At 35.5% G+C, this 14,015-nt stretch overlaps 1 protein-coding gene across 1 annotated transcript; it reads right to left on the minus strand.

Annotated features, from left to right (window-relative positions):
- Positions 1-232: 232 nt before the first annotated feature.
- Positions 233-6,979, minus strand: LOC134254171 (transmembrane prolyl 4-hydroxylase-like). The gene is made up of 10 exons (XM_062736715.1): positions 6,705-6,979; positions 3,970-4,054; positions 3,702-3,856; positions 3,440-3,501; positions 2,980-3,014; positions 2,670-2,835; positions 1,237-1,291; positions 1,020-1,132; positions 801-891; positions 233-640 (listed from the first exon to the last, which is right to left on the minus strand). Exons 1-10 carry the CDS (start codon positions 6,858-6,860, stop codon positions 335-337), a joined length of 1,224 nt encoding a protein of 407 aa, XP_062592699.1. The 5' UTR covers positions 6,861-6,979; the 3' UTR covers positions 233-334.
- Positions 6,980-14,015: the final 7,036 nt, after the last annotated feature.

The following is a 14,015-nucleotide window of genomic DNA, read 5'->3' on the forward strand; positions in this document are numbered from 1 at the left end:
TACTGTCAGCATTCAGTAAAACAAGTAAATTGAAGGTTATAGATATATGTACCAACTACACATACATGTAAATAGCTGATATATGGATTTCTCTTGATGAATACTTAAAGAATGTCATGAATTCCTTTTTTTCTAAACGGGGATTGATATACATGTAGAATATCATAAAGGGTATTTAATTTTCATAAGAAAGGGACAAATATTATATGTGGTATTTTTAATAATAAACAAACAAACAATATATATGCATAACATTAATCTCTGTACTAGAATTTAAATTTAAATTTTAGTAGAAATGAGCAATGGACAAACTGAACACATTTGGCTGGAATAATTACAATTCTTCTTTAGATATTTTAGGCTGCTTTTTCGTTGACTCTTTGTAAAACTTTTGCATCCTTTTCAAGTCTTTCATTTTCTGATCCGTGGTCTTAACCCAGAAATTGGCTATCCACTTGACTCCCTTTTTCACGGGACATCCCCCATGGAACGTGAATTCATCAAGTGGACCTAACCATCCTGTGTCCTTGTCCACAAAGTGATTGTACCAAATGATGGCCTTACCCTTAGCAGGGGCCACCTTCAGGGGGGAATCCTCACATTTCCTATATAGATCTATTACTTCTTTCTCCAACATAGTCTTATAGAAAAAAAAAAACATTGGTGATTCTGTTGTCTTTCTATTGAAAAGTTATAGAATCTCCAGAAAATCTTAATTCATTTAAAAGGTTGCATTAGATTAATATACAGTTAAACAAACTAGGTATTACGGTAAAACATGTGTTTATTAGAAGATATACCTTATAATCAAGCGTTTCATTATTGGCCACTGGAAACGCTGTCTCTCCTCCCCCTTCTACGTCATTCAGGTAAAAGAGAATGGTCATGTACCTGAGTCAAAATTTAAATTTTAAAACATCATTTATCACAGATAGGTATTACTATTTTACTAACTGAACTATCAGTTTAATTTTTTGAATTATTTATACTGTATCAAAATCTTAATAGGCACCGCATACCTACATATCCGACACTGTTTTGTCCGTTCACGCGTACAACACGGGACTTTTGTTTCTACACGTGATGAGTCCCAGTGAGCATTGTAATGACCTTTGATATCATACGATACAACCTGCAAAAACGACAAATCTGATATTGCTACCAATAACCTTAGGTCAAATTAAATATCTGATACCCTGGTATTACTTTTACTCCAGAAAAAAACACTCTACAGACCTGAAAATCGCTGAGTTTGATCAGTTCTATTGGAAGCCCCACTACTGCTGCAACTCTGAAAGAAAAGTGTTGCAATGATCTATCAAGTTCAGCTTAAGGTATTCAAATACATAAAAAAGCAACTAAAACAACATGGTTATTAATGAAATAAAGCATTTAGAGAGAGAGAGAGAGAGAGAATGCGACACCCTTCTTCTCCCATCCTAGTCCGAAATATCTGACGTTTTCCTGGCTTTTTTACGATTTTGATATATGTTATGTGCCAGGAAAACTTCAGAACTGGCGCCATTACGAAAACTGGAAATTCCACCGTTCTCAACTGGAGTTGATTTTCGATACTTGCGAACCGAACTGGATGCCGAAATCAGAATATATCAATAGCTAAATGCTTCCAGTACTCACCAAAATCGATGAAAAGGAAATACCACTTCACATTTCGTTACTTGACTTCCAACATTTTAAAATGCACAAAATGAAAATAAATCTCGACAGTCTGATAAAATGTTTTCATCGGATTGTATATTTTATAAATGAACCATAAACATGTTGTTTGATAAGTACTAAAGGTATTGTACTCTTGATATTTTGTAGGCTTGGTATTTAATTCGGTTTGCAAGAATCTAAAATCAACCAGAGAATACCGCCTCCAGTTGGAGGCGGCGAATTCCCAGTTTCAGAAATGGCGCCGGTTCTGACGATTTCCTGGCAGTAAAATATCAAAAACATAAAAAAGCCAGGAAAACGTAAGTTAAGTATTTCAGACTACTCCCATCCGCGATGTGACCTTCCATTAACGATAGTTATAGCACGCCAAATTCACAAAAATGAGCTTAACATAGTTTCACAGTCGATAAACTAGGTTTAATATCGGTTGTAAACTATAGTTTACGGACTGTAAACAATAGTTAACAAAGTTAATCTATATTTTACATCTGTGAACCATAGTTAACGCGATAATTTATGTTTCAGAACCGTTAACTATACTCAACACTGAAAACAATCATTTACGACTGCAAAACATAGATTATCTAATAAATACAGTTTCACGATTTGTAAACTATGGTTTACAACTCTTAACTATAGGTAACGATCTGATAAACATAGTTTTACGATTAGTGAAACTATGATTAACAACTCTTAACGATTGTAAATTAAGTTTACAGACGTGAATCTATGCTTATCATCAATCTGTTGTTAACCTTTTATTACAGACAGATAAACTTAGATTAGCATTCGTAAACTAAGTTAACAACCGTTATAAATATAGTTTTAAAGATGAAAACTATAGCTAACGAATTGTTAACAACAGTTCAAGGTTTGTAAACTATAGTTTACAGTCGATAATAATAGTTTATCTACTGTGAAACTAGCGGTATGTTTAGCTCATTTTTGTGAATTTGGCATGCCATAGATACTCTTCTATGGATACTTACCGTCTCTGTACCGTGGCAAACACCTTGTCTTTTGACTTGTCTGGGTACAACCAAACTTGTTTACTCATCCGGGAATGTTTCTCTGGAGAAGTCTTCAGGATTTTCTCGATTTCTTTTCGTAACATCGTGGGAGAGAAGCCTTTCAGCTCGTCGTCCGTGATCATTTCTATTAGGTAGGTAAAGTTTTACTAAAATATTTTAGTAGACAATGCATGCATTTCCATGCATATGTATGTACTTACTTTTATATTTATTGATATAGATCTCTTAAAGTTGTAAGCCAAACATAATATTGTGTAACTTTGCTTACCATCGCCATTCTTATCCAGCCCCGTCTCTTTGTACCTGTTAATTAACACCAAATAGACAAAGATAAGAGCACAATTATACATAAACGACATAGTTTTGATCACCTTAATTAACCAGATTTATCGCCTGTCTGTCTGTCTGTTGCCTGGTTTTATTTGTTAAAAAATTCAAGAATCTTCACATAACCCAAAGCTTACAGACCAATTTTAACCAAACGTTTCAAAGAACCAAAAGGTATTATTCAAGTTAGTTGTATGAAATACATCATAGCTCAAAAAGTATTAAAAATTTTAATGGTAGGCATCTTTGAATTTTTGTTCTTGGGGCTGGTCCTTTTCAGCAGCTAGGATTTATCCAGATGCTGTAGTTTTGATAGTAGAAGAATGTCAAAATGGCGAATTAAATCAAATAATAAAACAAATCAAGAGACAGTGTTTAAAGTTAGTAAATATAATACAAACATTTTCACTATATCTTCTTCATCCAAATAAACATCAAAGCTGCCTTGGATGGTAAGCTTCATCTGTAATTAAAGGAAAGTATTCTACATAAATTGACAAGTATGATTCCCTCTCTCCTCAAACTTTATTACTGCATCTCCAAACTAAGCCCATTTGAAACAAAGAGGGGCGAATCTTTACAGTTATTCGAGATATCTGAAATGTTATTGGACTGTTTCAGACACAGGATTGTTCGACAATAACCCATCTATTGCATACGTACCTCGCGCACTGACAGTTTCCGGTTCCCGTCAATGTCCCTGAGCACGAAGCGCTGACTTTCCTGGTTGAGCACAGTCTCGCTTTCTTGGAGACCTTCCTCTGTAGCCATCTTGACAAAGTAGTCACATTCTTCAGATGATAAAAAATTGTCTGCCTCTGTAAATAAAATATTATAACTTTTAGAAGATGTAAATTACCTTATATTTGTTTGACGGTAAAACATTGAAAATAGAAAGAACTAGTATCGGATTATCTGAAAAAAATCCTACCAAGAACAAGTGGCTTGATGTTGAGCGTTGTCAATGTAACGCTTCCCTGACTGTCATTGGTGTTGATCTTTTGAGCATGCCCAACCTACAATGTAAAGATCAAAATTAATCTACAAAAGTCATATGATAATTTGATAATACCCGCTCCACATTAACCCTAGGTTTTGTGGATCGGTTTGGATCAGAAACCTTTGACTTGGGAAGAATTCTTAGAGAAACATTTCTGCGAAGAAGAACGTGTAATGTTTATAACTTCAAACAAAGAATTAAAAGAAATCAGCATTGCAAAACTGCGATAAGTTGAGTTTTTAAGATCGATCTAGACGACTGGTGTCATAATTTCATAATTATTATGGTTTCTGTGGACGATTACGCCAGGCGATATGCCAAAAATGAAAAAGAAATCCTTGACACTTTTTCAGAATGAATTAAATGTATCAGATGCACATGTATGTTAAAATCTCGCATGCTTTAAAAAAAATTATTTGGAACTCGTAAATTTACTTACCTTGCCATTGGTCATTTGCAAAATTATTTTGATAAAAAAATATAATTGTACACACAAGCATTAGTACTTTGAAGTAGATATCAAAAGATGCTTGAGTTTCTGATTGACAGTATCTATGTTGTTATTCCTACAATCTATTTAGTGGAATTCCCATGAGTACCAATTGCGCCCGTTATTAGCATCTACCTTTATTGTATTTATATGCAGCAGAATTTGTTCAAAATCTTATACTCGAACAAAAGAAAAAAATTGCTATGTATATATATATCAAAGACGTATTGTCAATTAACGATGGTTATTTCCATTATGTCGACACGATTAGCCCGGTGAGATTAAAATAAAAGATACCATAGAATTTGGCACATCAGGGGCCCGTTTTACAAAAGAACTTACGACTGAGACCAAAAACTTTAGATGATTGTAACATTCTGCAAAATTAATTATTCTGTTTAAAATTGCTAGTGTAAAAATATCTCACTATATAATAGTTCTTCAGATAACTTTCTAAATAACAATATATTGAAAATGATTTGAATCTTTCAAAAAGGAATGTATATATATTTTTGAAAGATTCAAATCATTTTCAATATATTGATATTTAGAAAGTCTTTGATATATATACATAGCAATTTTTTTTATTTTGTTCGAGTATAAGATTTTGAACAAAATCTGCATATATATACATTCCTTTTTGAAAGAATCAAACCATATATATACATTCCTTTTTGAGATATTCAAATCATTTTCAATATATTGTTATTTAGAAAGTTATTTGAAGAACTAAATTTGGTCTTAAGTCGTTAGTTCTTTTGTAAAACGGGCTCCTGTTTCTTATTTGGTCATTTTACTACAAAAAAATAAATAGTTATGAAACAACCAAACTTTTAATATGATAAAACGCGATGACTAAAAAATTTTCAATCGTCGAAGTTCCTGCCTTGTGCAGCAATATACCTTCATCACTTGCATACGGGGTTTATATAACCTCAGTTGATTCGATACGCAAGAGCATGCTATACGTGTGAACAATTTCCAAAACGAGGTAAATTATTGACAAACAAGTTGATGAAACAAGAATATCAGCAGTCTCATTTAAAGTCACTCATTTCGGAAGTTCTATGGTCATATAAAGACCTTGTCAGCAAAAACGATCTATCAGATAAGTCAAATTTAAAATGTTGTTTGGACTTGACAAAATTATTTAATGTAAAGATAAAAGTGAAGATTTTTTTACAAAAAAAAAAAAAAAAAAAAATGAAATAAAAAACAAATAAATAGATTAGTCAGTTTATCAATTTCAAAATTTTTATTCTTTACTTCAGTATGTGCAGAGCAAATCGAAATGAATGACCAAGTAAAAAATGTGTTGAAAATACTATTCGTCGAATTATATTGCCAGGAGCTGATACAGTCCTAGCTGTCACATCTGAATTTAAATTTTATGTATAATATCTATTGATTTTTCTTTGAATTTTTCATTATTTGCCCATTACATATAATTGGTTTGTTATAGTTCCTCAGACTTCCTTTCCTGCAAGTCCTCGGCTCAACGTTGAGACTGTTAAACTTTGCCGCGGGGAAAAGGGTCTTGTTACGAGAAAACAACTTATACATCCCAACTTCCTCCTTACATGAACCAAATTTATTTATATAGTACATGTTTATGCCATTATATTTTTCTGACCCCCTACTTTCCCTTTTTAATTGTTAAATTTGGTAATATGGGTTTTCGGTTAGGGAATATTGGAGTATGGTTAATAAGTACTTTAAGTCGTGATGTTTTATTGTCCAAGTATGTATTTGGAGTGTTAGGGGAATCACTTACCGAATCCTAATACTCAACATTATGATCATATCAGAACTTTATCTACTACACGTCAGTTAGAAAGTGTAATCAAACGTTAAAAACTGTGATTATGTGTCAGTACTTTGTTTATACTAGTACTTTAATTTCTAGTGAACAACTTTACATACACCAGTAGCACTTGATATGCGGTATATAAATAAGTGTTTACTATAGCATAAGAGGATTTTAAAACTATTTTTAAAGATATACAAGTGCGTTCATGTGTTTTATGCATTGTTAATACTGTATAGATGTTACGTGTATGAGAGTTTTAAAGAGTATTTGCATATTTTCTATAATGTGAATTAAATGAATGTTTATGCAAGATAAGTGGAATTATATACTAGCTTATATATATAACACTCATTCGGTATTACGTACCTCGTTCCCCGCTATCCTGGCGAGGCGTACATGATTCCCGTCCCCGCAGTGTACTCCCGTATTGTCTGTCACACACAGTTCTACTCCGGAGACTGGTGTAAAGGTCCACACTATCAATACCTGCACAACGAGCAAGCACCTGTCCCGCGTCCCCATACTACTATCGATAACACCAGATAAGCCTTAACATAGGACAGAGCATGCCGCTCCGTCAGCAGTACGGTGTTAAAAATCAATCGCGAGTAGAAATGTAAGCCTATTAGATTCTAAAAGTCGATATTAGTGGTTAATAAAGATTTCGTATTAAATATGGATATTCCGACCTGTTTTACTTTCTTCTGAAACAGAATTTATTTAAAAGCGTTTACATGTTCAGTAAACTGTTACAAGTTCTGTTCATCGACGAAATTTTATCAATAAACGATCGGTGTTTTTATCCATACTGTTTGTCAACTATAGGTATATTCCAGTGCTCAAAATAACGAACATCACAGAATCTGCGACTTCCGCTTCATGCATGAATGTCAGTTTTTCGAACCATGTATAGATTTATTGATTGTACATCGTGTGTTGTTTTACGAGAATTTTTCACTCATATAGAAACGTCACCATATGCCGGTCTCTAAGAAGAGCTTGAAATTTTGACCTTTACTCGGCACTCATTGAGCAGTGTGGGATCTTTATCGTGCCAATGTTTGTAGTGACACATGGCCTCAGAATTTCAGGTCTTATCCTAGAAACCCGAAACTTTCACTTAAAGTGAAGGAACACTTGCTACCCAATATTTTATCAAGTCAGTTGCGGCCGAGATTCGAAGTCACGACTATCCGATCGCGTAGCGAGCGTTCTACCGAATGAGCTACCGTGACTGTTGCCTTATATAGAAGGCGGGTGTGGCCGGTCGGCAGGGGTGCTCACTCATCCATGGCATCTGATCCAATCTCTGATGTTTTAGAGGTTTGCTCTGCTCCCAAATTTGTATTGTTTAATGCCTTTTTGAGCCTAAATAATGTTCGTTATCTCCATGTTTTTCATAACAACAAATCTCGCTGTCCTATGCTGTGCACCTCCTTGTCGATGCTCCAAGCTGTATATGGATTCCTGACAAGCGAGGCATACTAGTCAGTGGAGTATTAGCCTGCATGACAAGTGTTTTATATAAAACTGGACTTTGGTGTAGGTCGGTAGCCTGGCTAGATTTCCTCTGAGAAAGCTGAGACTGGATTAAGTTGCATCGATATGGCCAAGAAGGCTTCTTTGATAAAGTAACAATGTAATTTCCCTTTCAACAGTGTCCAGCATATGTGTAAGGGTTTACTAGTCCTTGGTAATATGATGGCAATATTTAGTTTTCTGAATGATCCTTAATATTTCTAATTAGAGAGGTGGAATAACATCTGTGGAATGAACCCTATGATCCCATTCCTATCACTTCTAAAAATGTTCTTGTTAGAAAGGAGTTTGAGTTTGTACCTGACTTCAATCGGCGGTGTAGCAGCCTATCATCTGCCTGACAGTTGATTTTTGTCTCTCCAGCAGGTCGTTAATACACAGAAAGGAGGCTAGTAGGCCCAGGTCCGAATCCTAGGACACTCCAGGGGTCACCAATGCTGACTTTAAAGAGTAGTTGTCAACCAAGATTTTTTGGCAACGTTCACTAAGAAAACTTTTCTTCAAGTTAACAGGGTGCCCCTGATACAATGTTATCCAATTTCCATGCTTGTGACTGTCAGTACATCTTTACCAAAGGTTCTCGCGAGACCTCCATTTCCTACAGTCATGTTGTTGGTCTAGAAGAATTTTGTATTGTTCAAGATGTTTCATTACCTGACTATGTAGTATTTGCTCAAACGTCTTACTGCAAATTGACATCTAACATTCAGATGGGTCTTTAGTTAGAGAGGGATATGTTGGTTTCTTTCTTTCTTTTTTTTTTTGAAAATTGTATCACTTCGACCTACTTTCAATTCACTGGGATCTTTTTTCACAAACCTATGCTTTTTAGATTGTGCTATCACGTATCAATTTTTTTCTCTCCTGAATTTGTTTTTAATTTACATGCTATACTTAATGGTACGCGTTCTTCCACAATAAATAAAGATGTTTTAAAGGTTGTTGACATCAACGAAAGAGATATATACTCGGTGACAATGTGCATGCTGCGATCTCATGTTTATTCAATTCCCCTTTTTTTTCTTTTCAATGACTATTTTTTCATCGAAATACTTTTCTCGCAATCTGCCGTTTGTGTGGAACATGGGTATGTGCGTTTGTGAAGACGATACCGTGCTCACTAACACAAGGGTTGTTGTCTCAGGATGACCTATTCGTCGAAAAGAATTTTATCTCCGGGTCCCCGTTTAAGAAGTTAAAGCCACGGGTCTTTCGCATGAGACTTTCCTAACCGGATGGGATATTATAAAGAAAATCGTTCCAAACCACAATCCGGAGTCCGCATATAGCTCTCTCCAGAATGGGAGAGGAGCGCACGTTTTGCTCGTGGTTTGCGACGATAGATAAAGAACGGAAACCTAATCGCCCGTACATCGAGTGCTCGATGTACACGACTGTGTACTTGAGGGTGTGTAAAGGTCTAAAATCTAAATCCGAATGATGACGTCTCAATTTCGCAAGGAACGTGAACGACAACATTTAGACCTAGAAGTATGGAAATGTAACTTGCGTACGATGTGGCCCTAGACCTTCAAAGTGATTTGCACTGTTGGAACGATTGATTGTTGTTTTACGTATAGTTCGAGAATTTTTCGCACATATAAAAATGTTACAAGGTTCAAATTTAGATCTTTACTCGGCACTCAAGGCCATTGAGCAGCGATGGATCTTTATCATTCCAACGCCTGCCGTGACACGAGGTCTAACGTTAGATTATAACGTTAGTAAACTCTTTTACAGTCAGAGAAGAACAAAAACAACCAAGGATAAACAACATTATACTACCAATTATCTCGCACAGCAGCAAATAAGACTTTCATGTAATAAACATGTGAATAACATTCTGGGTACGCTGGAGGATCAGACCTCTGACTCAGAGGTAAGCTCCTATGCCCCAAGAAACTATCACTTTTCTAAAGCATACTAAGAGGGACTCGTGTGGTGTGTCACCATTTCAGGAGGGTGGTACCCTCAAATCAGCACCAGTAGAGAAGGCTGACATTTCAAACCGGCTGTTTCAGTCGGTTTTTAACCCCAAATCTCCTCTCTCCCTCTTCCAGCTATGCAATATGAAGGTGAATGACCAACATAACAGTATCCCTCACTCAGCTGAGTATACTGTTTACAGGGTTATTTTCGCACTTTTGAACTTATGAACAGTTTTGCCCCGTTTTAAATTCGCCCAGTCATAGTTCTGCTTAAGAATTTATGAGGTTTAATTTGAATTCGCCCTGTTTTAAATTCGCCCAATCAAGGAGAAGGCGAAAGGGGCGAAAATAAAACGGGGGCGAAAATTTCCCTGTATACAGTACCTTCATTCATCAACCCTCCCCAGCAAGAAGCAACATATTACCTGAAATACAGGTATAAGCACAGAGGGTATAGAGAAATTGTTGAAAAACTTGAGACAAAGCAGCTGGCCCTGACAAGATCCCGCCCATCTAATTAATGGAACTACACCATGAGGTAAGTCTAATACATGTAATTCAAATCCTCTTTCAACTCTCATATGATACAGGAAAATTACCCAGAAAGCACAGCAATATAAGTCCATCATGTAAGAAAGGGGACAGATCAAAGCCGGCCAACTACAGGCAAATATCCATTACCTGTTTACTGTGTAAAACTATGGAGCACATCATCGCATCCAACTTGGTAAAGCATTTTACACATCCTATATGATCTCCAACATGGATTTAAGGAACGACGCAGTTATGAAACCCAGCTGGTGATGCTAGTAGATGAGCTTGCCCGTAACATCCAACACGGTAAGCAAACGGATTTGATCCTGCTGGATTTGTGCAAAGCTTTTGACAAAGTCTCACACACAAATTACTTTTCAAATTACATCAGTTTAGTGTTTGTGGTCGAAACCTGGCATGGATCAACGGGTTCCTCAGTAAACGTTCCCAGAGTGTGGTGGTAGAGGGCGAGTTTTCTACATCCATCCTCGTTACATCTGGGGTCTCTCGGGGCCCAGTCCTTAGTCCCATTCTATTTCTTGCCTACCCGGTAGATTAATAACTTGCAGGAGCATGTAAAGTCACCTACCTGTCATCTACTAGTATATCACTATAGATGGACAGGATTGTCAGGCAATGTTTCAAGAGGACCTTAAGTAACTAGAGCAGTGGGAGACTTTGTGGGATATATTGAATTCAATCCAAGTTTAAGTGTCAGGTGATCCATGTAACGATATCTGGATGCCCCATTCGTACCAAGTACATGCTTCATGGACAGATATTAGAGAATATCTCATCAGCTCAGTGTCTGGGTGTTGATATATCGGATCACCTGAATTATAGTAAGCACATCAGTCGGATTACAAACAAAGCCAGCAGCTCCCTTGGTTTTTTTTATGTAGAAACATGCCAACCAGGAACCAGCAGCTTTGGTCAGCAACTTACAAGCCTGTGGTACGACCACAGCTTGAGTATGCTGCCAGCGTTTGGGAGCAGAGAGCTGCAGTTAAGGTGGGTGATGTCTGATTATAGTAGGGCATCAACTGTATCATGTACACTATGCTACACATGCACCCTCAGTTGACGAAGTCTACAATTAAAGAGGGCTGATGTCAGGCGTGTACGTATGCAGAAGATCATAGATGGTCTTGTAGCCATTCCCTCAGTTCAACTTGTTCCCCTTGTTCCCCTTGTAGGACTACTCGTTCGTCTCATTCTTTTGTAAACTTTCCGACAAATACAAAAAATGTTTATAATTAAATACTCTGTCTTCTCACTTAAAATAGTTCAGTGTAACAAATTGCCGGGCAATGTTGTCTCACTTCCAAATGTTCAGATTTCATTCAAACTGGAAGTGAGCAAACTGAATCACCCCAGACATTCATTATATAATAAATAAAATTATAGTGCTTCTATATCATTTAATTGTGAATACACTGTTTTTTTCACTAATAACGTAGGATATTATTTCCTTTTCATCCTTTGGAAATTGACTGTCCTTTACATTTTTTATATCTTTTAACCAGCTGCACAGCCTACTCAGAGTACTCAGTTTGAGGGCGAGTAGTACCGAGAGATATATAGATATCTATATTTTTCAATCAAGTTAAACTCCATACAAAACCATGCAGACAACAGGTCTTCAAACAATTATTTCAAAATTTGTGAAAGGGGGGGGGGGCATGGCAGCCACGTAATATATTCGAGGTTGTTTTTCTGCTAGTCGGGATGGCCCGAGAAGTTGCGATTGCACCCCTTCCCTATAGAGAGAAGTATTTAACGTACGACTTATCATCCGTCCTCATTTCTTGTGTCAGTGTACAACTTCCTGTTTCGTTTTCATCACTGACGCCAACGTCGTATTTCATTTTCTTTGTAAGTTATGCATTAAATTAAACGGTTACGAAATAATCCATGACTTAATTTCGTGCTGTATACGTATTATGTATAATAATGAATTTAACTGTGCTAAGATTAATATCTGCTGTCTTTTGTACAGAGTAAATTCGAACTGGTTACATCCATAACAGTATACGTTGTGTAATTTATCCAAAATGTCATTTGAGAATTGGATATATTTTTATTAACTATTATATAACTGACAGATATTTGTTTTTGTAGTTTAGATTGAACATTTGACCATGTTTGACTGGGATTGGCGAGAGATGTTGACGGACATGTTAAAATGGGCTGCCACAGATCCGTGGAACTTTGTTTATTACGTGCTTCTTTGTCTCTCTCCCCTGTTTATGATCAGTGCTATCTTAGCTTGGAATTTAGCGAAACAGATTGAGGCAAAAGAAAAGGAACAAAAGAAAAAAGCAAAGCGTGAAGCCAACATCAACAAAATTAAGAAACAACAGAAGGCAAAGAAGACAGACTAGCAGAATGAACAGAACTTAACAATTGAGGAATTTGGCAGGGAAATTTGATTCTTAGTTTTGTCGATCATGTTACAAGTTCTTAATTTCCAAAGGAAGAGACTTATGTTCTAAAAATGAACTTCAAGTACATTGTAACATTAACGTAATTATTTATGTTTCAGTGCATATGTAATATGTTTTTATTTTTTATATCACGTTTATAATAATTATGTATTACTTTTAATTTCAATGTTTTTAATTCAAATGTAAAATAAAATCACCTTAATTAGTTCAAAGCCTTAAGGTCAATTCTTTTTATCAAAGGGACATAGATACCGATTTGAAGTTTACATCCAGTAAAAATTTTAACTAGACAGTAGAATGCCATGACTTACATGCTGCAAGCTTGTTAAAGGCCAACTTCATAAGAGTATAATTGTTGTTGAATATAAGAGTTAAACTCTATCAGTTTATATTTTAATTTGCTTTACAAAGAACATCACCATCATGCTATAGGAATCATCATTTAATCATATAGCTTAATTCATTCGTCCTTATCATTTGTATCACACTTTAATTAGGTCAAACCTTCATCCTTGCCCTTGGAGGATAATGGGGAAGCATAATTTAAACAAACTTAAATTTTCACTTCATCAATGGTGCTACTATATTTCTTAGAATTTATATCTTGGCCTTAAAAAGTGTTTCAAAAATATTTTTATTAAATATTCATGCAATACATTGTATTTGCACTAGCCTCCTCTAAAATGCTGATATAATAAAATGAAATTGGCATGTTTAAATGTCTTTATTTCTATATGTCATATAAGATATTGCTAATAAAAAACAAATACAAATAATATTTACAAAATAAATAAATAGGATAATGGCATATGTATACACATTTAAATGCTCAATCAATATCACAGAAAAAAGATGTTACAAAAATAAATTTTGTTTTCTGGCTTTAAGCAATTAGAATAATTATATTTTGTTTTAAAAATATAAAATTAATTTTAACAAGAGGCCCATGGGCCACATCGCTCACCTGAGAAGTTTTGACCATGTGATTCTTAACCAGATTTCCCACTTGTAATACCTGTTATGACCCCATCATACCCCAAGGGTCTTAATTTGGACAATTCAAATTCCCTACTGTGGGCCCGCCCAACCCCTGGGGGTCATGATTTGAACAATTTAGAATCTACACTACCCAAGGATGCTTCCACATAAGTTTCAGCTTTTCTGGCCCAGTGGTTCTTGTGAAGAAGATTTTTCCTATATATTTCTATGTAAAAATTTGATTCCCCATT

Source organism: Saccostrea cucullata, unplaced genomic scaffold, assembly GCF_032062105.1.
Source record: "Saccostrea cucullata isolate Sc308-1 unplaced genomic scaffold, CSIRO_AGI_Scuc_v1 ctg239, whole genome shotgun sequence".
Classification (NCBI taxonomy): domain Eukaryota; kingdom Metazoa; phylum Mollusca; class Bivalvia; order Ostreida; family Ostreidae; genus Saccostrea; species Saccostrea cuccullata.

Coding starts and splice junctions, on each gene's coding strand:
- LOC134254171 (XM_062736715.1), bottom strand. CDS start 6,860: ATGGGGACGCGGGACAGGTGCTTGCTCGTTGTGCAGGTATTGATAGTG. Junction 4,055..6,704: donor CCAGGATAGCGGGGAACGAG/GTACGTAATACC, acceptor TTTACATTGTAG/GTTGGGCATGCTCAAAAGAT. Junction 3,857..3,969: donor CATCAAGCCACTTGTTCTTG/GTAGGATTTTTT, acceptor TTTTATTTACAG/AGGCAGACAATTTTTTATCA.